The sequence below is a fragment of the Sesamum indicum genome, linkage group LG8 (assembly GCF_026168435.1).
Source record: "Sesamum indicum cultivar Baizhima isolate 11 linkage group LG8, ASM2616843v1, whole genome shotgun sequence".
Classification (NCBI taxonomy): domain Eukaryota; kingdom Viridiplantae; phylum Streptophyta; class Magnoliopsida; order Lamiales; family Pedaliaceae; genus Sesamum; species Sesamum indicum.
This window is the reverse complement of record NC_142664.1, coordinates 19,216,450-19,243,772: the sequence shown is the minus strand read 5'-3', so window position 1 is coordinate 19,243,772 and position 27,323 is coordinate 19,216,450. Positions and strand designations below refer to the sequence as shown.

General features: G+C 34.5%; 1 protein-coding gene and 1 long non-coding RNA gene across 3 annotated transcripts; both read right to left on the bottom strand.

Moving 5' to 3' along the window:
* Nucleotides 1-12,466: 12,466 nt before the first annotated feature.
* LOC105168131 (putative serine/threonine-protein kinase PBL3) lies at nt 12,467-16,272 on the bottom strand. Its single transcript, XM_011088078.3, has 6 exons — nt 15,801-16,272; nt 14,562-14,902; nt 14,344-14,479; nt 13,507-13,643; nt 13,274-13,397; nt 12,467-13,171 (listed from the first exon to the last, which is right to left on the bottom strand). Exons 1-6 carry the CDS (start codon nt 15,856-15,858, stop codon nt 12,726-12,728), a joined length of 1,242 nt encoding a protein of 413 aa, XP_011086380.1. The 5' UTR covers nt 15,859-16,272; the 3' UTR covers nt 12,467-12,725.
* Nucleotides 16,273-24,379: 8,107 nt separating this feature from the next.
* Nucleotides 24,380-26,230, bottom strand: LOC148787289 (uncharacterized). Of its 2 annotated transcripts, none has more exons than XR_016066927.1 (3): nt 25,441-26,230; nt 25,011-25,258; nt 24,380-24,905 (listed from the first exon to the last, which is right to left on the bottom strand). It is a non-coding gene; the product is annotated as an uncharacterized LOC148787289 (long non-coding RNA). The 2 variants fall into 2 exon arrangements; XR_016066928.1 differs by having other exon boundaries at nt 24,380-24,896.
* Between the last annotated feature and the right edge of the window lie 1,093 nt (nt 26,231-27,323).

The window sequence follows — 27,323 nt, the reverse complement described above, 5'->3', positions numbered from 1 at the left end:
GAGAAATATTAATGAAATAGGGTTTGATATATATATATATATATATATACACACACACACGAAGTAGTTTAGAAATATATAGCAGGTGAAGTGATGAAGAGAATTAATTGAATTGAATGACCGAAAGAAAGCTAAAAGTGAGTGGGCAAAAAAGGATGTGGTGAAAATACAAGGATTCAGCAGCTGGGCAAATGACCACCGAACTGAATACGATTCTCTCATCTTTCCGACAATCTTGTCTAGGTTCATTGCCCATCCAAAATTCTATATCTTCATGCCCTAAAGTAATTACGTGAGATGGGGTAAAGAATATATATAAAGCCATATAGAAACCCTATAAATACCCCATTCAACAAATAGCAAGAAATACGCATTGTAAGTTTCAAGCTATTTCAGATGTTCCCTAGAGTTCCCTTCAAACACTTCGCAGGGCTCGTGTATCGTTAATTAACTTGCTCGATTGAAGTGTTTGGGGGAACTCCTGGGCTCGTTTGATCGATGCACGCGACCATATATATATATATGTTGTAAGAAGTACTACATTCTAATATCATCATGGAAGAGGATTGTCGCTTAGCACTTTGCATGATTATATGAAGCAAATGTCAGGAAGCCCTTAATTTTTTTCGTCCTTTCTGTTGTAAACTACTGTTTGATTTTGTAGGGTTAGAGCTTGGAGAAGATTAGTGATGCAGATGTGCTGCTGCGCGCAGGAAGGGCGGTTTAGGGTTTGATAGATCTATATATATCATTCGTCCTTCTTAATTAGTGCTTTTGATTTGAGTTCTGGTGGGATTAATGAATAACGATGAATGCAGCTACTAAACGTCCAACATATATAGTTATTTTGTATTAGTTAATATTATAAGATAATTTGAAGGTTTGAGAACTCTATATTAAGATGAGAAATCATATGTGTATACATATATATATATATATATATTGCAGTTGAGGAATATATATATATATATATATATACATAGGAAAAACGCAAGTAACCCCCTTGTAATATAAAAAATGAGCAAATTACCCCCTTATGAAAAAAATGAATAGCAATTTACCTCCATGTATTTTTTAAAATACAACAATTTACCTTCTTATATTTTTTAAAATTAAGCAATTTATCTTCCTGTATAAGGAGGTACATTGCTTCATTTTAAAAAGTATAGGGATAACCTGTTATATTTTTTTCATAAGAAGGTAATGTGCTCATTTTCAATATCTGAGTTTCAACTTTAAATGAGGAATAATCCTTCTTTCTCCATTTATTCTTTCATTAATTAGCTATATATGTCGAGAGGTGTATACATATATATATATATAATTAAGATTTTAATCTTTGAAATATTTTTGTCGAAATTAATTAATACGGTATCCTCATGTAAAATGATTTTTACGAGGACGTATACTATATTAATCCTAGGTAGAACAGTACTAGATATGATTACTATTTGTGTATTTGAAATTAAGTTTGATATCTACGTTTTCTGAAAATTGGAGTAGTTTGGCAAATACACATTTGTTATGCAGAAGGTTGTCTTGCTGTCAACTTTGCTTTTGTCTGGGAGTCTCCCGGTCCTGTTATTGAAGATGTTATACATGTGGTTGTTGCAAATTTGCAACCCTAGGTTAAGGGTAAATTACAATGGTGTTTTTTAAAATTTATCATAATTGTAAATATCTCTTTATTTTTTAAAAAATTATAAATACTTTTTAATAACTACAAATCTTTCTAAAATTATAAATATCCTAACAAATACACCTCTACAATGGATTATTGTGAGATAAAATTTGTTAGGGTATTTATATTTTTTTAAAAAATAAAAAAATATAATTATGATAAATTTCAAGAAAAGCTCTTGCAATTTACCCTGTGATTGTGGGGGGAGGGGGTTTGGCTAGGCTTGCTGGACTAATTGTGGGGGACAGAGATATATGTATTTTCAGTTTCTCTTATTCATGAGTTGTATGTCGAGGCGTCCCAATCTCTTTGAATGAACCAAAGTTATTTTTTCTTTAAAAAATATAAAATAAACAGTATATATATATGTAAATTATTCATATTTAATTAAACATTAAAAATAAAGTTTTCATAATTTAAATAATACACTAAACTTACATGTATATATAATTTTCAAAATGAAATGAGCAACATATATATCTTATATTCCACAATATATAATTATATATAACATATAATGAAAATATTAAAAGGAGTTGTTTTCAGATTAAATGCATTACGTACATTTATATAAATGAATAAAATATAACTTTGTATTTACTTAATTTTCATGATTTTCCGGAACTGTAAACATAGACTACAAAAAGGTTTATTTTATTAGGACGGATATTTGGAACAACCAACATTAGTTCAAAAGCTGTCCGAAATTGAGACAGAATTTGCAACAATTTCTGGAAGGATTTCTAACGGCAGTCCTGTGACTGCCTTTAGCTTTCCAAAAATAAACAGGCTGTTCCAAAATGGGATCAAAACAAGGATCCACTCCGAACCATCTCAAATGTAATCCCAATATTTTGGTGGTTAACAATTTATAACAGAATTTGGAATGGAAGAATGTTTGTTCGAAATTTGGAATGAATTTTCAAACAACTTGATAATTATTTGGGAAGGTGGGATGACGATCCAAATTCATGACGGACTTTTGTTCCAAAGACAATCCAAAATAATAGTTTGGGGACGACGTTCGGGACGGCTCATGTGCGTCCCAAATTTCAAGACTTAATTAATAACGACTAATTGACATCATTGTCAGAAATTGTCCCAAAATTCATCTAAAAAGTCACGTACTGTTTGCCTAAAATGCTCGGTAAGGCAACTCTAATAAGTTCCAACAATAAGTTTGTGTAGGCAAGCTGCAGACCCTATAACGATTATATTATAATGGTTTCCTGGCGTTCCTAATTCCGTCCCCAAATTCGTTACAAAAATATCTATAAATTCGTGTGCACAATCTTATTTGTGTTTCCATTCAATTGGATTCTTCTTATTTATAAAATTGATCGAGCTCTTAAAGTTGAATATATATATATATATATATATCAAATATATATATATATATATCAACCTTTATATTTTTAAGCAATTAGATATATAAAAATATCTGCTTCCGCAGTCCAGAATTGGCAATCGGTCATTCTGTTCTGAAATTGAGGTGGAGGTGCTTCATTATCCAAATATTAAAACATTGTGATGTTGTTCTTATTTTTAATATATTGTATATATTGGTACAGAAGTTAATTATATATATAATTTTTGGGTAAATTACATCAACTTTCCCCAAAGTATGGTATAATTATGAATATCCCATCTTTGTTTGAAAAATTACAAATACCCCTGATGTTTGATGAAATCATGTAATCCTTGAATAGAGGTATAAAACTGTCGAATTTGCCCTTACTACATTTTTTTTAAAAAAAATTAAAACTTATAAAAATGAACGGGGCAGATGAAAAAACTTTCAAAAGTATAAAAAAATTTATCCACTAGTCCATAAAAAAATTTAAAAAATAAATTTAATTATAATTTTTAATTCACAAGGGAATTTTGGGCAGTTCACCCCAAAAAAATGATGGAAACCTAACGAATTGGGGTGTTTGTTAGACGACCATTAAATCAAGTAGGTATTAGTAATTTTTCAAACAATAAGAGGTATTCGTCATTATGCTAAACCTCAGGGAAGTTGTGTAATTTACCCTATAATTTTTTAGGTGCTTGTAATTAATATATATGTATTCTTATATAATAAGATAAATATGTTAAGACAATCGAGAAAATGAATATATGAGAAGTACTTGTCAAAAAATATAAGAGTTTGAGGATGGTGTTTGGGAAATCATAAATTGGGCTAAGGATCAGCATGGGTACATGAACCGTGAAAAAAATTAGGTGTATCTCTTGTAAATGCAGGAATTGTGTGTTCAAAATGATAGATGAGGTATGTACGACCTCTATATGAAAGGGTTTTATGTATGCACCAGTGAGTATAATGATCCATTTGCAACAATTTATATAGATATTCCTATTGCACCTGATATGGCGATGCATTGAGGTGATTTGAGCAAATAAATTAGGATCAAGGGATAGTTTATGATACTGTTAGGCCGCACTTGTTCTTGGCACATCCTGAGGCTGAACTCGTGGGTGCTTGCAACTCCTTGCCTAATGATGGTGGTGAGGCCAAACCTAGTTCGTAGGAATATGATGTGTCGAAATTATCAGGTTGACTTTTTTATGTAGTGCGTGTTGCAATAGGTGATCAGAAAACCAATTGGATTAGTAATTTTGGGAACTATTCAAGCGATCTTTATTCAAGTAATATTGTCCGATGAGTGCGGTAAGTATTCATCTTTGGTATATGTATCTGTTGTGCTTACCAATTACGTTAAGCATAGCTTCAATATCATGATAGATGCCCATAGACCATTAGGATAATATGTAGTTGGGTTGCACATTGGATGTCGGTCATGAACCAATTTCTAAGGATTGGTCTTAAATATTCCAAGTCGAGGACCTCGAGACTGCGCATTGAGAGTCCTATTGAGACTTACACTGAATATTGCATTAATGGGATGTCGTATTTCATAGGGGACAGACGTTGAATATCTATGCAATCTCAGTGGGTTAGTTGACAAGGTGGTCAACTGACTGAACTGACTCGCGGAGATCGTCATATGAAAGCCTTGGAGGCTTGGACGGTATGATTTGAGTCCTCGACTCTGATAGTACGGGAATAGTCCTCAAACTTGAGGAACCATGACAGTCATATGCACACGATGGTTATATCTTGAATTTGTGTGGGAGGTGATTGTGTCACAGACATGATGGTGGGTACCAAGAAGAGGACCCGTCCTTTGTCAGTATGTGACAGTGGTATCTCCTGTGCACTTGGACACACGTTTACGTCTCACAAAATCTAGAGCTACAGTGGTTGATCGAATAGGAAATGGTTTTCTATATCGAGCAATTAAGCGAAATACGATCTAAAGTATTATAGCATAGTTGTCTAGTTCAGGATGGGAACCGACACCAAGTTTCATGCCTTAGACTAAGGCTGGGAGACAGATATTCACCTAGTCTCTAGTGCCATGCACCATTGCTAGACAACAACTCATGATAGCGGATTTTCTTAATCAATGGTTAATGAACGATTAATTAAATTAGATTTAATTAATCGATAGGTTGGATACTAGCCCAAGTCTAGCTGAAAGGTGAACCTAAAGAGTCACACACAAAGCACCGTGGAAGGACTAGGAATTAGTTTGGAATTAATTTTGGAAGATGTAAATAATCAGATTATTTGCATGTGAGATGATCCATTGGATGAATAGCCCAAATTAAATTAATTGGATTAATTTATTGGGCTTGTTTTAATTAATAAATTGGATTTATTAATTAAAGAGAATTAAGCTTATGCTTTTAATTGGATTAAATGACATCGGGCTTAATTTAGTTTGGATTTATTAAATTATATTTAATTAAATTCATTAGGTCTTGAATTCATTTTAATGGAACCCGGACCACTAAATTAAGACCCACTAGAAATAGAGTTGACTTCTATTATTGGAAAGAGGGTTGGTCAAATTGCACTTTTGAAAAGTGTAGACTTGACCATATTTGAAGCCTTTCTTATATGGCATGATTGGATCATACCATATAGGAATGGGGTTGTCTCGTAGGTAGGTAGAGTGTATCTAGACACTTTTCCACCTTTCCGTACAAAGTATATATATGTGTGTTATCATCATTGTTCAGAAGATGATAACATATAGTGAATAGTGTAGAGAACACGAACTCCATCCCTCCTCCCCATGAAATTTAGAAACCCTTTCCCTCCCTCTCATCCCTTTTGTTTCTCCAACACTCTTTGATCTAGGATCAAATGATGAGTTGTGAGAATTTTGATGAAGAGAATACACTAGTTAATAGTGTAGTTCTCTTCGATCATTTCTTCCAACTGATTTTGATTTCTTCAAGCAAAGAGATACAAAACTTTCTAGAGGGCTCCTAAGTTGGAGCCTAAGGTGAACAAAGGGGAGAATTCTCGATTACTGGTTGAAACATAAATGAGGTAAAGTTTCATTTAAAATACATGTCTTTCGTTATATTTATCTATAGCCTTGTATGTCGGGATTTGTTATTTCCTTTTTTTAAATCTACATACTACATCAATGCTAGGGAACAACAAGGTATACCCCTTTCTTTTGATATTTTAATTATGCATACATTTTTACCGCTTTCTTTTGATTTTTCCGCTCTTCTGTTTGCACGCTCCCAGGCCGATCCGCTTGTTTCTTTCCTTCAGTGCACCGAGTCGATCAGCCATTGTACATTGACTGTAATGAATTCCAGTTGTCGGCATTTACCTGGCTGGTTAACATCAATTAATGCTAAGAATAATATATTGGGGAGATGTTATGATGAGGTGTCCTTATGGGCTAGTGACCTCTATTACCCTGTGATCACACCCTCGCCTTCAATTACTGTGAAAACAACATCTTCTGAAGGTAAAGAAGTTAACAAATGATGGATTCTCTATGTTTAACCTGAATCTGGATAACGATGATCCATAGTTTGAGGTTGGCCTCTATTTCCCTGATACCCAAATAATTAGAGATGCGGTAAGACAACATTCTATTCTCAATGCTAGAGATGTTGTCTTCACAAAAAATTATAAGAATAAAGTACAAGTTAGGTGCAAACACATGAATCATGTCTTTAGTATATTTTTGCTTCAAAAAATCATGAAGGGGATACAATGCAAGTGAAGACATTGAAAAGTGTAAATGAATGTACAAGAGTTGAGAGGGTGTTTCTCGCAAATTCTAAGTGGTTAGCAAACAAACATAAAGAAAAGAAAACAAGTGATAAAAGTGTCTTGTTGATTCAATAATGTCAGTAATGAAAAAAGAGTGCAAGTTAATATTCCATAAATTTCAAATATATAGAGCCAAAGAAAAAGTTGTTAAATTGGCTGCAGAAAGTGAAGATAAACAATATGGTATGCTGTGAAGGTACGTTAGAAAGATTGTGGATCCAACCTTAATACCAGTGTCAAGATTAAAACAAAAAGTTGAAGATAATTTTCTATTCAAAATATTTTATTATTGTTGGGGTGCTCTGAGAACTGGATTATTTGATGGTTGAGGCCATTAATATGTCTTGATTATTGTTATCTAAAGATTGTTTATGGTGGAATACTTCGGTGTGCAATAGGGATTCATGTCAATAATTGCATTTGTCTATTTACATATACAGTAGTAGAAAACAGAAAAAAAAAAATATGTGGCTTTTATTTATGGAGTTATTGATGAATGATTTAGAAATCTCCTGATAGTGGCAAGTGACTAAACATACATTGATAGAAGAATTGCATAAGAAGAGCATGGAATACATTTCCAATTAGAATGGTTATGATCAGTTTGAGGCTGAAGGGTGTTACTGTGACAAACATACATTGAGTTTGAATTAGCAGCCATGCAGCTGTAGTAATGGTAGCTACAGGTAGGGATGGTAACTTGGCGAGTTTCCCGGGACACGAGACTCACCCTGGTGAAGAGCACCCCGCCCCAGACTCGGACGCACCCCAACAAATTCCCCACCTTGCCCCGCCCCGCTTATTGATATAAAAGAACTCAAATTACTTTTTTTTCTTGATTTTTAATTTTGTGCCTTAAACTATATATAAGTATCTCAAATTATATAATAAAAGTAATATTAATGAATTTGATGTAGGTAATTACATATTAAGAAGTTAAATTAAATAGTACAAAGAATACATTCAACTAATTTTTATTTTTTCAATGAGTAATATAAGTTTAGATTTAAATATTTTAACATAAATTTTTTATCTAAAATAAATTATATAATACAAAGAATACATTGAACTATTTTTTTATTTTTTCAAATGAGTACTATCAGTTTAGATTTAAATACTTTAACATAATTTCAAAATAAATGAGTAATATAATGCAAAAAATACATTCAACTAATTTTTTAATTTTTCAATAATTAATATCAATTTAAATTTAAATACTTTAATATAATTTTTTCTCTAAAATAAATTATATAATACAAAGAATACATTCATCTAATATTTTTTTATTTTTTCAATAAGTAATATATATCATTTCAGATTTAGATACTTCACTATAAAAAAAATACAAGATTTATAACGATTTTTTTGGAACAGACACATGGCTTTACAATTGGAACGGCTTTTGTAGCAAGATTGAAACGGAGAACATTTGATGATGTCATTACAGAGGCCATAAGAATTACATTTGTTTGTAGCGGCTGAAATCGTTACTACAGAGATATATCCCCAAAGCCGCTACAAAAAAATGGCCGTCACTATTTGGGATGGCCTACCTTTCTTCAGAAGTCAATTGTTCCAAAACATGTACCTAAAGCCGCTCCGAATGTTTAAATAATGATGACCGTTACAAATGCCGTTAAAAAGGTTTGGCCGCTACAAATTTATTGGTTTTTGGGATGACCATGTCCTTCGTAACAATCATAAAACAAAAAGAAAGGTTATTCCAACATTCGGATAAAACGTCGTTACATAGTGTTACATAGATGAGTATCACCGCTATTTTCAACGGCTATTTTTTAAACAGGTATATTTTAACGAATAGTTTTTTTTATCCAAAGGCCATTTCAAATTCCAGTGCAAAATAGCTTATGTATTCTAGGGTTTATGCCAGAATATTATGATTGAACTTCGCATAGCGAGGAGAGGGTGTAGGAGTATTTTGATGTTGTGAATGCCCCTCCAGTATAGGAGGAGGGTAATTCACACTAGGTGATGAACAATAGATGGATTGGGCATAGACGATGTCTTTTATGCAGTCGAACCGGGTTATTTTTCTTCTTACCACGAGGTTGTGACTGATGATGGTACAAGTCTTGTACTATTGATATCAATCCTAGTTTGCGGTATGGAGGGGGACCCTATGATTATGTGTTAAGGTTGTCACACTGTTTTTATAATGTCGTGCTGCCAACCAGCCGTTGTGGAGTGGTTGTACCCAATCTTAGTTGGCGTCGGTTGCTGGTGTGGTGACTATCAAAGCCGAGGCCAATTTTTCTAAGCGAATGTATGATCAACTGGTCCAGTGGGCATATTGTCCCGTGATCACACCCTGCCAAAAGATTACTAGTACGAAAAAATTGATAAGGGAGTTAGGTTTACTCATTGAAAAGATTGATGCATGTAAAAATAGTTGCATGTTGCACTGAAAGTACGACATCGATTTAGAATTCTGCAAGTTTTGTGAAAATGCTAGGTACAAGCCGACTAGGGAGCGAAACTCTCGCTGTAACAAATTCCCATACACTGTTCTTAGGTACCTGTCGCTTACTCCCCGCTTGCAGAGGTTGTATGCTTTAAAAGTAACTGTGGAGTACATGATGTTGCATGCAACACATCAGACGAAGGAGGGTTCTTTATGTCATCCATTCAATATCGAGGCTTGAAGGCATTTACATATCTGGGTATTATAGAAGAGTCGCGTAATGTTTGGCTGGGTCTTTGTAGAGATGAGTTTGCACCACACGGCCAGTATAGTCAAACTTATTCATGATGACCCGTTATACTTACACCTACAATCTCTCCCGATGTATGTACATGAGTTTTGAGTATATGGTCCTAATGATGGTGATCCCTAGCCCTTCTAATCTGAAACGTATGATCTATGTGTACTAAGAGCCGTTGATCAAAGAGCTATTGCAATTGTGGTATGTGGGTGTTCGACCGCACGACGATGCCACGAACCAGACATTCATTATGCGTGCGATGTCAATGTGGATCGTGAACGACCTACCTGCTTATAGAATCGCGTATGGTGTACTGCTGGTATTATGGGGTGTCCAGTTTGTATAGATGACACACAGGCATTCTATCTGCAGCACAATAGGGAGGCGTACTACTTTAACTGCCACAAACAATTTCTCCCTCAATACCATCTGTACTGAAGGATCAAGAAGCCTTCACAAAGAATTGAGTGAAAAGGAAGTTTGCACGTCCGAAGCTGATAGGAGAGCAAATCTGCAATTAGGTTGCAGACTTCAATCCTATAGTTGAACAACCGTCTACAGTAGCGATTTTCTTCCATTCTGCTACTTCTTCCCTTTCAGATGTTGAAAACACAAATTAGAGCAAATAGTTGTTTGGGCTTCGCTTATAACCAACTACTTTTGGCGGGAAAGGGATGAAATTACATAAAAGGGCATTAAAAATTAGCCCTTGGACACGTGCATTTCACATAGCCGAAATTACTATTTTATGCACCTGAAAAAGATAAAAAAGGCACTGTGCAACAAATTTCAAAAGTTGGGAACTGCCGTGTAAAAAAAAAAAAAAAGAAAGATAGTGGGACAAAGTACAATGGCCCCATACATTGGTAGGGTGTCTACGTTTTACTCTAATTATAAATACCTCTATATTATTTGAATACTTCTTTGATTTTAATGCTCGTCTAACAATGAATCTACTCCATCAGCTACGTTAGGTTTCTGTTCAATTTTTGGAGTAAATTGACCAAATGGCCTTTTGGTATTAATTATAATTTTATATATTTTTTAAAAATCTTTAAAATACTTTTATGGAGTAATTTGCTATATGGATTATTTATTTTACCATTCTTAATTTTTTTATTTATATTTTTAAAAAATCAACATGGATAAAATAGCAGGTTTTACCTTACCGTCCTACACAATTATTTTTCATTTGAGAGAAATATTTATAATTTTTAAAACAATAAAAAATATTTATAATTATGTCAAATCTCATATAAAGTAACTGTAATTTACCCTAAAAGAAAATGTATACATTGTATTAAAAGGGGGGGAAAAGAATCATTTAGCATAACTAAAACTACTATATTAATTTTTTGATTTAGTATTCATGTTGAAATAGAGTCGGACTCAATATTAAACAGTGCAATATAAATAGTTGATGGGTAAATTTTCATTATGGTTTACCACCATATAAGCCTGCCAAAGGATAAGGCAAGGCCTACTCAGGCCTAAAAAATACCCATACAAATTATTAATGTTAAGGTCCTACTCATCTAACTCAAGATCCAATAGATTTCTAACCCAAAGGTATTTTAACAGACCAAGTTTTTTGACTCTCATCCAACCCAAACCTAATGTTATTTTATTTTTATTTTTTTCTGTAATAAATCAAAACTAAAATAAAGCCAAAATTTCAATAAGAGAAATCAAATCAATCTTAGTCATTCTTAAGAGATGAGAACACAGAGCAAATAGACAAGAAATCTCTCAATTTTCTTCGGATATCCGTTATGGAATTTGATCCGGGTCGAAATCTGAGCTACCTCCTTAGTCGAATGAACTGGTCCACCAAGCATTCGAGGTCGCTACCTCTCTCGGACTGATGTAAAGGCCTGAGAAAAGAGAAATAGATCGTTAGGTTTACTTGAGTAGCCCCCAACTACGATTTCCGATGCTTAAATCAGCGCTTGGCATCAAAGTCCTATAAACAGGTCTCTGTCGAGCTAACGAGTCCAAGCGATCTAAAGTAGAAAGGTGAGTAGACAACGGCGTACCATAAATGCCCTGAGCATGGAGTATTTATAGCGTAAAACCCTCTGTTGTCCAATAGATGCCTACCACGTGTCCTGGGTTGTCAAGATCAGGTTGTTGGACCCTACCCGAATCGTGACCCGACACAATGAGGAAGACGCGAGTCTTCCCGGTGAAGTTGCAATTTTGAGACATTTTAGGGGCAAAATAGTTTTTTCTAGACAAAATTAAGGTTATACCAATAGAATTTCACAAGAATGATTTCGGATCAAATCCCACCACTTGTTGAAATCTATTGTTGCGCAAATGTAGTTGTAAAATGGAAGTAGTTGGAGCTTTGGAGTTTTGCAGAATTGAGTTCGAATAAGGGAAAGTGCCATCGAGTTTGTTGAGCTTTTGTCTTGGAGTTATGGGCTGTAATCTATTCTTTTCTGTTGCAAGGGTGCAGACGGGGCTGGGAAAGCTACAAATCTATGCTGCGGCGCTTCAAGGGATCTGACAGGCTGTTGTAGCAGAGGAGGTGGCAGGAGATTGGAGAACTGCGTACCTGGATGGCGCTTACAATGGCGGAGGTGGTGGCAAGTTTGGAGAGCGGTGTGCGATGGATTCTCATCTATGAGTTGAAAGAGTTTTGAGGAGAGTTCTGTGAGTTCAGAGAGTTCTTAAGAGAATTGGGTATGCGTTGGGCACGGGTAACGTGGATAATACTGGGTATATTACCCGACCCAAACCCAACCATTTTAATTTAACAGGTTTGGGTCTAGTTTAGGACTAGCTTTGTCTTGATGGGCTTGGGACTGGATAATTTTGACCCATTAACACCATATCAGTTATTATTGATTTTTTCTAAATTCATAATATTATATATATCGCAAAAGAAAATAGTCTCAAGAATGAGTGTTTAATATCAGTCCCTGGTTCTTACTAAAAACTTTCTAATTACAATCTCATCATTCTGCAGTTTGAACGTACAACTTCGCAACCTCAAGGGGAATAGAAGTTTATCCACAACAGTACGCAGATTGAACACTCCACACAAAAAGGTATAATCCACAAACAGCAAAATGTGAACCTAAGTGAGGAATTTACAGCTGAAAAAAGAAAAAAAAATAATCCAATATAATTGATTAAGCAAACAATAATTTGTCCTGCCTCATCGTACGCGAGAAGCCTTTCGATTTGCTGGCAAAGGAGACGCCAAAGGTGTTACATTCATAGGCAAATGATGTTTCAGTGGCGACATAAGAACAGGGTCGACCTGATTATCGGCCTTGGAATGTCTCGTCGCACCTTTTGGAGCTTGGAGCTCTTCAAGTTTGGCTAAAACCTCTGCCATGCGAGGCCTGAGTTTAGGATCTTGGTTTAAGCACTGCGAAGCAATAGTAGCGGCAGCGAATGCGGCTTTCTGAGGGTACTGACCCTCCAGTTTAATGTCCATTATCCGGAACAACCTTCTCTTGTCACCCATGTATGGTTTGGCCCAGTCGACTAGGTTTTGCTCGACACCAACCTTCGTTTTGTCAACAGCACGACGTCCGGATAGCAGTTCGAGCAAAACAACCCCGAAGCTGTATACGTCACTTTTTGCTGTCAGTCGACCTGTTTGTTGAGAAGGAGAAATTGTTGTGTTAACTAATTAGATGCTCACTCAAGCCAATTAAAACTTCATAAAGTAGTCTGGATTCGTTATAATTAGTTCACCTGTGGCAACATACTCAGGCGCAGCATATCCATGTGTACCCACAACTTGAGTTGATACATGCGTCCTGTCACCAGTTGGGCCGGCTTTGGCCAAACCAAAGTCGGACAACTTTGCGTTGAATTCCTGCATTCCAAAATGGGATACATCAGTCTAGAACGGACACGGCTGATGCGTCAATAAAAGCTTTTTGGTTAAAAGCCAGTCGAATGTGAGAAACCAGTTCCCACCATACCCCATCAAGAAGGATGTTAGAAGCTTTAAAATCTCTATATATAACTTGTTCTTCCGCCTCGTGCAAGAAAGAAAGGCCCCTAGCTGCACCTATAGCAACCTTCATTCTAGTAGCCCAAGAGAGGGGTTGGGGTCCTCCTGGAAAACAAAATGCAACTTAACTGTCAACACATGTTTCAGGAAGAGCGCTTAAAGGTTGGCAAGTTTCAGGAAATTTCACGCAGTGCTCTGAATCGCACAAAACACCATGAACAAGATATTAAGTGCCAAGCCAAATATCATTCAGTAAAATTTATTAGGCAGCTGAAAAATACATAGGTCCTGAAATGCATTCTTGAAAGAGGCAGTCCAAACAATGAGGGTCAAAGAAATATTAACACACATGGATGAGCTTGACATGCTCACAAGATTCCAGATTATAGACAGTTAGAAAGCAGCATTTTCATGCCTATACAAGTCCGGAACATGTATCAAATTTCTAAACTGCAACAGGCCCGTAAATCATGTGAAGGATGCAAAGACACAAACTCAACCAAATGATTTTTGACTGATCTTCTGCATTGTTGAGGGATGCTTTCGGAAAAAAATCAAGTCTTAGGTGTTATTTGTGAGGATTTAATCAAATAGCCTGTGTTGACAATAGTTAAAAAGCTTGCATTATATATAGTACAAACAGAACCACAGAGTCGCAACGAGAGAGTGTCAGGGAGAGAATAATATGCAAGCACAAAACCAAACATGACAAGCTACTATCCAAATCCATCAAGTTATGTGCTAATTAAGAAAGATATCAGCAATGATAACTTTACATTAATAGTTTAATTCAGGGAAAACGTACTTCTGAATAAATGATTCTCTAGGCTTCCTTTTGGCATGAACTCATATACCAAAAGCCGATTGTCACCCTCAAAGCAGTAGCCAATAAGTTTAACTAGGTTTGGATGATGAAGTTGCCCCAGATAATTAACTTCTGTCTGCAAAACATAGCAGCACGCTCTCAATAACACTAATAATAATTGTTTAATTAAGCTGTATCACATTAAAGAAGAAACATACCAACCACTCCTTGTGGCCTTGGAATCCCTCGGGCTTTAACTTCTTGACTGCAATGACCAATCCAGATCCAGGTTTTGCAGCAGAAAGTGTATGCTCATCAATCCATCCTTTAAAAACATAGCCAAATCCTCCTTCCCCAAGAAGACTGTCAGGGCGAAAGTTTCTCGTTGCATTCCTTAACTCATTAAACGAGAAGGCCTTAACATTGGGGGACGACAGAATTTCAGCTTCTGATCTTGGAGTAGGAAGGCTTTCAGCACTGTTTTTGCCACTGTATGGGGGAATGCTTATGCTGGAAGGAGCCGATGAATTGCTGGTTTTGCTGGGAAATTTTGATGCTTCTGAGAAACAAGGAAAAGCATACGCAAGTCATAAGCTTGTCACACCCCCTAACAATTCATCAAGCATAAAGTTTCCAATAGCATAAATTATTTGATAATTGATGATTTCTCCTTTAATTCAAAGATAGACAGCTAAATGCATGACCGCTGTCTCATCAGTAGTTACATACTTCATTGGATCATTACCCTAAAGAAGCTCAAAGCGCAAAGATTCCCGATTATTAGTAGTTGAATTATGAGAATTAGTAAAGAACTACAGATGATATTTAATCAAATGGAGGAAAATCCAACATGGACGGAAATCATATAGCGGACAGACAAAAAGATCAAACTTTAACTACAAACAGGAATTTGCCGGCTGACAAAGTATCAGTGTATTGGAGCAATAATAGTTACTGAAAAGGGCTATCACCAAAAAGTTATCTTTTGATCCTTTCATAAACAGAACATATTTAGATATGTAAATAACAAGAAAAAATTTAGACTCGAAACCCATCAGTATCATACCCAATAGGGAGATTTTGTTAAATTGAATATAAAATTCTCTGCCCATAAAAACTGCTTCTTGAACCAGTTTCCAAATATAGCAAGAAATTGACAAAAAGAACAGAATTCAAAATTCTTAGCCAGCCCTTCCACCACAAAATCATACCACACTTGAAGTTAAGAAAGAACAGGAAGTTTAAGCCTACAACCAACAATTTACAGGTAGAAAATTTGAACTTTATCCCTGTAAGCTAAAACCCTTGGCCTGTCCAGCTCAAACAAGATTCAGAACAGGCGCTATCAATCTCATCAAGAAATTAAACCAAACCCCTCATCCCAAAACTTCACTTCTCTCCATTGCAATTCACAGAACCACGTAACGAAACAGAAAAACAAGAAAAGATGAAAATACCAGATGCAGTGCTAAGAGTGGCATCAACTCTCGCGGAGGAACCAAAGCAGTTTCCCATAATAATCCACACCAACACAGGACAACAACAAAAGGGTCCTCAAAACACTCCTCCCACAGTCCAAAAATATCACAAAAAGCTCAACAACAATACAAAAAAAGAAAAGAAAATAAGCCAAGAAATGCAAAAGGGCCAGTAACAAAACCAAGAACAGTGGCGTAAATGAAGTCCCCTCTTCTAAAATATCTGAAAACGAGGTGGACGCAAAGGAAAGTAGATAACAACAAGAAGCAAGAAAGTAGAAATGATTCTTAGGCAACAGAAGAAGAAAAAGGGCTCTTTCACACGAGGAAGAAGGACGGAAAATGCGTGGAAAGAAATGGGAGGCTGCCTTCCTCCTTTTCTTTTACAATTTACAATTACAGGTTGGTTGCTTCAGTGTTCGTTTCCTCAATCTTATTTGGCTGAGGTAATGGAATTGCTGCCCCACCTAAATACACCACAAATGCATATTGTCAATTTCTCGTTAACGTGTTTGCCACTGCCCGCACTGTTCTCTTTCCAGTTTTGACCCTCATCTGTGTTCTTGATTATGGGTTTTTCTTTTATTTTTCCTATTTATTGTTTGGTGGAATTTTTTATTACGTGAGAATTCGGCAACGAATGACTGTCTAATTGGCAGGTAGGAATGAGCAGGTAATGTGCTGTGTTTTTTCACACAGTTGCTAAGCTTTTCATACGCCTCCTGTCTTTAGTACGAGAAGCAACCCCAAATGCTAGCAGTTTCCAGAGATTCCATCTTTTTTAAAGTAATAATTTACAGACAAGGTTAAGATTTTATAGTAAAACTCGAAATCGTGTGTTTGTGAAAAAATAATGAAAAATGAACTAAATAAATTCAACTTAAAGTGTTTGGATAAAGTAATTGTTCAGAAACGCATAATTGTTATTATACAAAAATCATTGTCGAAATAACGGTAAAATTGTTCAGATTCATATTGAATTACCTTACATAAATGATAAAACGACCCAAAACACCTAAAATAATGGACCTGGTCAACCACTTTTAATTTTTGATTTAAAATTTACTTTCGTTTAAAGCTTCAATAATTAAAACTATTTCTCATAAAACTCAAAAAAAAGTAATTTTTAAAAAAAATTGAAAAATCCCTTCCTAAAACAATTACAATTCACAAACACTCCCTAAACTTTATTTTTCATAAGATAACTCTTAGATTGACTTTTGGGACAGTGTGAACATTGGGGATGAGAAAAACCATGTCCTCAAGAATCTACAACATGTCTATTGTTTATCTCAATATCAAAATATTTGTAACTTTTTGTTTTTTTTTTAATGTAAAAGCATTTATTCTTTTGACAAAAGCAAAATAAAAAAAGGCCCATCAAATCATTAATTAATGCCATGGGACAAACTGGTTCCTTCAATTCTAGGATTTTAATTTCTTGCCTTAAAAATAAATCTAGATTTTCAATATTTTATCATAAAATAATGTTATACTTTGTATGTATTTGATATATATACACAACATATATATCATGAAGTAGTTTGCAATTCGATCGATATTTTATTACATGAGTTATAATTATGACTTTGTCTGAACTTCAAGAATTTTTATCTTGAAAAAACTTATGTCCTCGTCTGAAACCAATTAATGTGAATATGTGTATACATCAGCTACTTACATATAGAAAATATGTTAGGTGTGTGATACATATATATGAATTAATTATTATAGATAATATGAATTAAATTATATTCCATTCCGACCATAATTAAAATCATTGTATTTTGTCTTAAGGGCATGACAGGCAGGAAGGTTGTATTTGATTTGTAAGTTGACAAATGAAATAAATGCATCATACGTTAGGTGTGCTCATGTCATGACTTACGTGTAATATATTATTACCTTTAATGTTTATTTATTTATGACATGTGTTCTGCTTGTTAAGGTTGTTCTCACTTCTCCATCTATCTTGTCATGGTATAAAGTAGAATTCTGAACCGAATATGGGTTTATAGAGTCAAGAAGAAGACCCTAAAACAAGAATACTAATTTATTTCCCCAATTTATCAAGAGTCAACTCCATAATTACTTGAAAATTTGTTAATTATTAATATTAATTAGAAAAAAATACGAACAATCTACCGTGATATTGTAAATGAACAAATTATTCTCTATGAAAAAAGAACATCTATTTACATCTCTGTGTTCTTTTAAAACGAGCCAAATACCTCCCTATGTTTTTTAAAATAAAATAATTTGTCCGCTTTATCTAGCGAGGTAAATTGCTTCATTTTTTTAAGGGAGGTAAATTACTTCATATTATTGGAAAAGTATCATTGACGTTATATCATATGCAGAGTTTGAACATGAGAGGGATGTCCTAAACTAATTAATATTAAATTATTTTTCTTTTTAATAATTTAAATTTTTAGATAATGTAATTGTTTAATAAAATCACAAATATATACACATATAAGTAAGCTTATGTTACACACTCTCTCTAGTAAATGATATTTTAATTTCAGAAAAAGAATTATTCCTAATTTGGAGGACCAAAAATGGAAATTTGTGAGGGGCATTTAGGTAATAACAGATGTAGTGAATCCTTCTTGATTTGGTAGTGGCCGGAAATAAAAATAGGAAAGGCCAGAAAGACAGAGACACAGTCTCACAACTTCCCAGATTCTGTTGTAAGAAAAAGGAATAAAAACGCGTAGACCGAATTTCAGAGCATGCGCTGTCCAGTTCACACTTCACCCATTCCATTCCCCCCCTCGTTGACTACGCTAACTTGTCTCATTCCTATTTTTCTAAAAAGTATCGCACACGTGAATTGTAATAAAAATAATAAAGGTTTGTTTTTCAATAATAATAAAAAATATTATCATGTTTTAAGGTAATAAATTCAAAATAGTTTGACGTGAGGTATTTGACGATGAAAATAAATTTTGAATAATAATGTGTTCGTTTTGATTCAAATTATATATAATTTTTTAAGGGATTAAAGTGCAATATCAAAAAATAAAAATTTAACTGTTAAATGTAATTTACTCTCTTATATTAAATTAAAAGAGCAAAAGAAATATGAAAAAAAATAATAATTTATCATTCTGTATTTCTCAAAATGAAGTAAAAAGGCCCCTCACTCGATTCTGTGTGTTGCATGAGCTATTTCTTTTTAAAACTTTAAATTTTAAAAGTACATTTATATTCTTAAAATTATTAGATCTAATTTGAATTTAAAGTCTAAATTGAACTAACTGACCAATGGTTTAGATTTTACTTAAGGGTTAAATACACTCTGCACCTCTTAACTATATATAAAGCGCATTTATACTTGTAAACAATAAAACGTAACAAAATGACCAGTCATGCTATACACTAATTTTTTTATGAAAAAAATGGCCTTATTATTTACACCCCTGAAATATCTCTGTAACAATAATTATTCTTAATATAATTTGAATTATTATAATTTTTTTTATTTAAAATAAACACTATCCAAAATTTATTATTTTTATACTGAGTTAGAATCCGTACAAACTCCATAGATTTACAATTCTTTTATATTTTTTTGCACAATTGGTAAAAAACATACATAATTTTTGTTCGTGTTGTTTTATATATTGAACTTTTTTAAAAATAAATTATCAATAGAGATTTAAAAATATTACACCGGACATATATATATACTGTAAAATATGCAAACCTATAATATATTAATATAAAATATTCTATATTTTTTTAAGTAATGATATGATATATTTTTATTATGTGGACATGTAATTGAATAAAAATTTATAAGTTATATAACATATTTTTTTTTATATAATATTATATGCATTATGTATCGGCACATATTTACATGTACGTTTTAACATATTCTATTTACTTTGTAACATGTATTTGCATATACTAAGCTTATAAATATTTTTGTGTTCCATAATTTATAAAAAATTATAAATTATAATATATTATTTTTAAAATAAAATGTGATTAAAATTTTAAATTACTAAAAATAGTTTGGGGGTGATATTTTAATAAAATATATTTTAGGTAGTAGAATAGAAAAGTATAGGGGAGTGAGAAGGGAATTTTTTTCTTGTCAATATCAAATTATTTTGTTATGGGTAGTTTTGTTACATTTCATATTGTAGGGGTGTAAATGAGACCAAATGCATAGTTCAGGTGCAAAGTGTATTTAATCCTTTATTTAATTCAAATTAATGGTATACATTTAAAATTATATATTCATGAACATATTGATGGAGGAAGTAAATCACATTGATGAGGGAACTAAATCGCCCTAAATAAGATAAGTTGAGTACCCCACAAAGGAAAGTCTAAAGTCAAGCTTATCAAATTAATCAGCGTACGACAGATTATTAACATAGCGCATAGATGCAATAGCGGTAGATGAGAGACAAAATATTACTTTAAATAACGTGAATTTCTTACTAATATAAATACCCCTCCATATTCTCTCATTTGGAGGATAAGTGAATTTCTTGTAATCAGCTCTAGTGTAAGCGTATTGAATCGCATCCTCTTAATACAAGTATAAAGGATCATGATTTTTGACAACATCAAATTGATACCATTTGTGTGAGAAGCGGCAAGTCAACATTTGAGGATGAATACTAGATCAAGTGCAAGGAACGGGAACAGGGGCTTAGGCGGGTTCGAAGAGTAGAGCACGCACCCTAATAAGAAATCTAGCAACCATACAACCCCATTGAGGGTGAGGGAAACCAAGGTCAGGAAGAGCAAGGAGAGCGGGACCAACCTCCCTTTCCCCTTTTTCTCTAGTTCATGCACAAGAAACCCTTCGGCAGATGATCGAAGACGCCTCAACACAAGTCGCATCGAGAGTAGTCGCTCAGTATATTGCAGAGTCCACCGCACCTCCATCGTCCCCTTGTTATCCTCGTAGAGGCCTTACAGCAGATTTAGCCCCCAAGAAGATGAACCGCCGCCACCATCTCCAAGAGATACACCACCAAGAGAGCACGAAACTCAGAAGAGGAACGAGGTGGCCGCTAGAGAAGCCATCCTTGAGAGGACGAAAAACCTCCAAGCTTTTCCTCTGGACATGGACCCTCCCAAGCGCAGTCCATTTGCTCCTCTCATATCTTCGCAAAAGCCAACTCACGATCAAGATTTCAAACCTCAACGAGTATGATGGGACCAAAGACCCACATAATTACTTAGACCGATTCGTAGCAAAGCTGAATTTGCTAGACATAAAAGACATTGCATACTGTATAATTTTTTGGACTACCACGAGGCTAAAAAAGCCATGACTTGGTTGAACCAACTGCTCATTGGGATAATAAATAGCTTTCAGCAGTTCTCCCAACCTTTTTTGCACTATTTTACAATCAACAAAGGATATTCAAAGACCACATCATATTTGTTCACTGTAGTTCAACGAGAGCAAGAAACCTGTGACACTACATGCAAAGTTTCTTTGAAGCTGTCTTGAAGTCCCCCACATCAACCGAGAACTCTTCCATGCATTATGCAATCTGTAGCCGGAAACCCCCAGCCACATTAGATGAATTTCTAGTGGGGGCAAGAAAATATATCGAATTGAAAAAACTTCCAGCATAAGGAACACAACCCCTTCCAAGATAAAAGCAGTCGAAGAAGATCACTCATGCCCAAACAACTGAGAATAGCCAAAGAGATCGAAAGAGCTTCCATCCTCCAACATGTTCATACACCCCCACTGAACTGCCCGTCAAGATTCTCGTCGTGGTGGAGCAGCAAGGAATAATTCAATGGCCGCTCCGCATGAGGATACTCCCAAGAGGATGAAGTCATATAAGTATTTCCTTTTTGATAAGGAGCATGGTCATAGCACAAAAGACTATTTTCATTTGAAAAATGAAATAGAGAAATTGATCCAACATGGATATCTAAAGGAGTATGTAGATCACAATAATCCACTTCGAAAGAATACTCAAAATCCCCTAGGAGGGATGCGAGGAAAAAGTGAAATGGAATAGGCTGAACCAAGATAATCTCCCAACTGTCGGAGTAATTAGAGTCATATATCGTAGGCCCTTAGAGGGAGACTCACCTCGGCAAGGAAAATCGAACTCAGGGTTGTCAATAGAATCACAAATCACCCATTTGGTCCAAAAGTGATGATGAGCGAAGAAGTAGAAAGTGGGAGCTAGAGTAAGGTACGAAGCACTATGAGCTGGAGCAAAATTACCCCAAGCGGCCTGGGCCAGGCATCTAAAAGCACATAGTGATTCACAACTAATAGTAAACCAAGTAAAAAGGAAACTATGAGGGAAAAGGAGAAAAGATGATTCGATACTTGAACCTCGTCCGCACATTATGTCAAAAATTTGACAAGTTCGAGTTACAACAAGTTCCTCGACCAGACAAAGAGAAAGTAGACCAATTGACCAAACAAGCTAGTTCTCTGACCACGATAAGAGATAGGAGTATGATCAGCACAAGAACACCTAAAAATAGAAGAAGCAACAGAAGATGTCATGGTGAGCACAATCGAACCATGCTGGAAAGACTCGATAAAGGCATACTTGACCATGGGGTCCTTACTCCAAGATAAGAAGAAGACTAGAGCAATACTTACCCAAGTTGCTAATTTCACCATAATAGGATAATTGTACAAAATAAGGTTCTCACTGCCTTACTTGAAGTGTTTAGATTTTGAAAGGGTGAAATATATCCTGAGGGAAATCTACAAAGAAAGTTGTGGAAATCACTTAGGAGGAAGATCGCCAGCTGGCAAAGTCCTACGACAAGGATATTGTTGGCCTTCCATGCGAAAAAACGCCCTGGATGTGGTAATGAGGTGTAAAAAGTGTTAAGAACATGCAAATATTATACATGCATTGGCTAACAAGATGCAACCAAAACCAAGCCCTTGCTTTCTCTACTAATGGGCATTAGGTCTCATAGGTAAGTTACCTCGGGGTAGAGATAACAGTTGATAGTGACCATCGATTATTTCTCAAAATGGGTTGAAGCAAAGCCACTCAACAAGATAAAAAAGAGGTCATAAAATTTAGTTGGAAGAACATAATACGCCGATTCGGCATTCCAAGAGCCTTCATGACAACAACACACAGTTCGAATGAGGAACGTTCAACTGGTGGTGCCATGAATTAAACATCAAGCGGTATTTCACATTCTTACGAACACTACAGTTTAACATACAAACAGAAATAACAAACATCAACATATTGCAATATTTTAAGACTCATTTAGATGAACCCAAAGTAAATTGGGTTCATTAATACAAAATAGAACTGATTATAGACATTAACCAAAACAGAGTATAAGCTAATTAAATAATAAATATATTAGAGAATATTTTAGCCACTCAATATTGTGATAATAAAAAGTTAATCACTGTATGGGGCAAATCTTTAATAAATAACACCAGCAACACAATCATACTCGATTTGTGTAGATAATTTAATTTGGTATAGTTATACATTTACTCAAAAATATTAATAAATAATAACTACATTAGAATTTATTTTAGCCACTCAATATTTTAACCACTAAAAACTAACTAATATAGGGGAAGAACATTTATAAATTGTACTAGAACCTGAATAAACAATGGGCATATAGAACCACACCCCAACAAGGCACGAGAAAGTCATTGTTCAACTTAGTATAAAGTACAAAATCTACAATCCCTGTTAAAATTGGCGATGAAACTTTGCTAGTCCAACAATACAAGCCCCATACTAATGACATAGAACACCGCATTGACTTAGATCTATTGGGAAAAGTAAGGAATGGGCCGAGCATGTGTACTGAGGCATATAAAAGGCACATAGCCAAAACATACAACACCAGAGTCTACCAAATAAACTTTCAAGTAGGCGATTTAGTATGAAGAAGGTCAGACGTTCAGGGACAATATAGGAAAATTGAATGCAAAGTGGAAAGGCCCATATCAGATCACGAAAATAATCAGGAACACAACCTACAAATTGCAAAAGTTGGACGAAAAAGAAGTTCCCACAACATGGAATGTCACAAACTTGAAGAAATTTTATGTTAAACATGTTATGTTACTGGGGTAAGATGCCAATGACTTGATGCAATAAAATTATAATTTGGTTCCATTCCACTAAATCTCTTTTATTTCTTGTTTATGCCTTGTACAATCCATCATGGGCACCACGGGAAGAGTAATGTTTAAAAGACTAAAGCATAGAGGCCCCTGAGCAATTATCAACAAACGCATGAAGCAATGCGCAAAGCCATAAATATAATCAAATGAACTCCTATGAAGTTGCCAAAAGAATAAATGCAAAAATTCAATTAGGAACTCTTAAAAAGTTCCCAAGTGATGCCCAAAAACATGATCAAAGGAACTCTTACGACGTTCTCGATAGAATAGATGGAAATACTCAATAATAGGAACTCCTAAGAAGTTCTCAAGGATAAACACATGAATAAGAACTCCTAAAAAGTTTGCAAGTAAAAACATGCTAAGGACTCCTCAGAAGTCTCAAAAGATAAGTATATAACGAATAAAGACAACAAAAATATTATGTAAGAGCATGAATCATTTTATTCATATTGAGAAATAACAACCAAGATGTCTCGATTACAAAGTAAAATGAATTAAAGAAAGCTATAAGATAAGTCAAGTGCGGTCTCCCCCATTACCTCAACATCAATATGCACCTTAGCAGGCGACTCATCCACAACTCCACCTTGCCCTCAACAACATCCTCATTGGACACCTTGGGATCAAGGAATATGAAATCGTCCCCCCGTAAAGCAACTGCACTCCCTTAGCTTAGAGTGATATTGCCTAATAGCTAATCATAGATGTTGTTGGCCCTCGCCACCAAGGCGCCTTCAAACTCTTCAGATCCTCATACTTCTCTTTAAAGTCACTCCAAACATACTTAAAATAAATTTTTCCAACCTTTGGCTTAAGGAAGCAACCTCGCCATTGTAACGATCCTTCCATATACTTTGGCCTTCAGTTGCTTCCTTGAGTTTCTCTTGGCGAAGAGCAAGCTCCTTATTCGTCTCTTCAAGAGCAGTCTCCCACCACTTCAACTCCTTATCATAAAATTCAAAGCATTGATCAGCAATCTCTATCAAGGTGGCAATCTAAGAACACAAATAAGAAAGGCGGGGGGGTGTTATAAAATGCTAACTCCTTACAGCAAAGCATCAACAACCTCAGATCTGCGAGGTCTCTTAGCAGCAATATGGACCATCTTATCCAGAATTCCCTTGGCCATGATGTGCATCATGAGGACATGAAGGAGGAGGAGGTGTGCAGCCTCTCACTTTCTTTCCTTGATGCAGGAAGAGGGGAGGGCGAGCCCGCACATCACGATCAAGCTACTCATATTCACGTTCAACCTTACAACACAAAATGTCCTGCAATGAAACCTTCTCCCCTGAAACTAACAAAAAAAAAGTAAAGTAAAAAGAAATAAGTTACAACATACAAAAACAATAATAACAACGAGTAAACAAACAACAAATAATAATAATATCAGATGAAATTAAAGATTTCATAGCAAAACCATTTTTATGAAGGACATACGAAAATCATGACTAGGGTTAGGTGTGGGAGGTGTCTTACCTGAACCAGTCTAAAACCCCAATTGAAGTATCTAACATAAAGTTTCCACCATTTTGAGGATAGGAGAATAAATAATCGTTGGTTATCTTCTTAATTGAAAATAAAGTATAAAAGGACTCAACAGAAAGGAACAAGTCTAGCTCCCTAAAACGACAAACAAAACCTTCAAAATAAGTAAAAAGAGTTGGAGTAAACTGAGTAATGCATAAGTAAGACTACTTAATGATATTTCTCAAAAGAGGATGAGGATGAAGCATGAATTCTGAGGGAACAAACGAGGAGTAATTAGTGAAAAAAAAAGAAAGAAAGAAATTGGAGAAGGCCCCATAATTCCAATCCCCCATTCCTAGAGATTTAACTCTAAAACAAAAGAAAAATCAACCTTATTTTTTTAAAAGAGTAAACTCCTCGAGGCTCAATACACTATTGCAATTTTCAACATTCATAATACGAATCGAAACATAGACTAGGGGGCTACAAACAACTTCAATTCATCACTTTGGGCATGAACGGGACTAGGAATCATTTTTGGTGATAAATCCGAGCCTACTAAAATCTCAAGAGAATCAGAATGACTCACGGACAAGTTCCTAATAGCCTAAATAACTTCATCTAGAAAATCAACAATTCCCCCAACACCCTAAACATAAGGCAAAGACGGATGAGAGACAACTCTGTGATCGAGAAGAGTAGGTAAAAGTGGGTGAGGCAAGCTAAACTAAATCCAAGTTGAGGCATGTTGAATTTGGTTGAGGAGAACCTTAGCCAAAATCTTGCCTCGAAGGGAAACAATAATAACATGGAAAGAATAAAAAAGACAGAAGATAAGAAGGTATTTATAAATAAAAGATACATCTGCTAGCCATGAAGATAGTTTGCAAAAAGAAAATAAAGAGAAAATTATTTTGCACAGAAGGTGAATAAAATAGTTGTTATATAAAAAAAGAATACATAAAAGGAGACACAATCCTAGTAACCCCCAAGATAGGCCAAGCCTGTAGGAAAGCTCAAGGTTGAATGCAATTTCTAAATATTTCAAGAGATATTTAAGATTTGGAGGGTTGTTGATGGAGTAAGTAAATTGCATTGATGAGGGAAATAAATCGCCCCAAATAAGGCAATCAGAGTACCCCCATAAAGGAAAATCCGAAGTCAAACTTACCAAATCGATGTGATACGACATATTACTGAAATAGCATCAGTGAACAAATCACAACCATGCAATAGGAGTTGGTGAGGAACAAAGTAGTATTTTACCTTATCTATCCTACTGTATACTCTTACAAGTATAAATACCACTCCCCATTCTCTCATTTGGGGATAAGTGAAATTTTTATAATAACTCTAATGTAAACATGTAGAAAGGCATCCTTATAATACAAATATAGTCAATTTTACTTTTTGGCGATATTATATATATAAATATATACAATGTAAAAACATAATTGAAAGTATGTATATAATACATATATAAATAGGATTAAAGGCAATTTTGATCCACTAACTATAGAGAAATTTCGTTTTAGTCTTTTAACTTTTTAGGGTTCTAAAAATATCCTCTAACTTTTGAAATTGCTCAATTTTGGGATACTAGTCACCGAAAAAGGACACCTAAATCTAACGTGGCATTTCAAATTGGAAGAAGTAATCCTATTGGCTAATTATGCATGATGTGGCAATTACATGGCTTTAATTAAAAATAAATAAAATGTGACATTTTATTATTTTTATATTTTTAAAAATTAAATCATTTTTACTTAATTTTTTAAATATTTTAAAATTTAAAATATATTTTGATAATATTTATTATAAATATTAACTATATATCAAATAGAAAAAGTATACAAATTATATATTAAATTATATTTTTTTAATATAAATAA

Bases quoted from the DNA above. Each gene is read 5' to 3' on its own strand.
- LOC105168131 (XM_011088078.3), bottom strand. From the start codon at position 15,858: ATGGGAAACTGCTTTGGTTCCTCCGCGAGAGTTGATGCCACTCTTAGC. The intron at 13,644-14,343 runs GTACGTTTTCCC...TTTGTTTTCCAG, and splicing joins AGAGAATCATTTATTCAGAA to GAGGACCCCAACCCCTCTCT. The intron at 13,398-13,506 runs GTATGGTGGGAA...TTTGGAATGCAG, and splicing joins CTAACATCCTTCTTGATGGG to GAATTCAACGCAAAGTTGTC.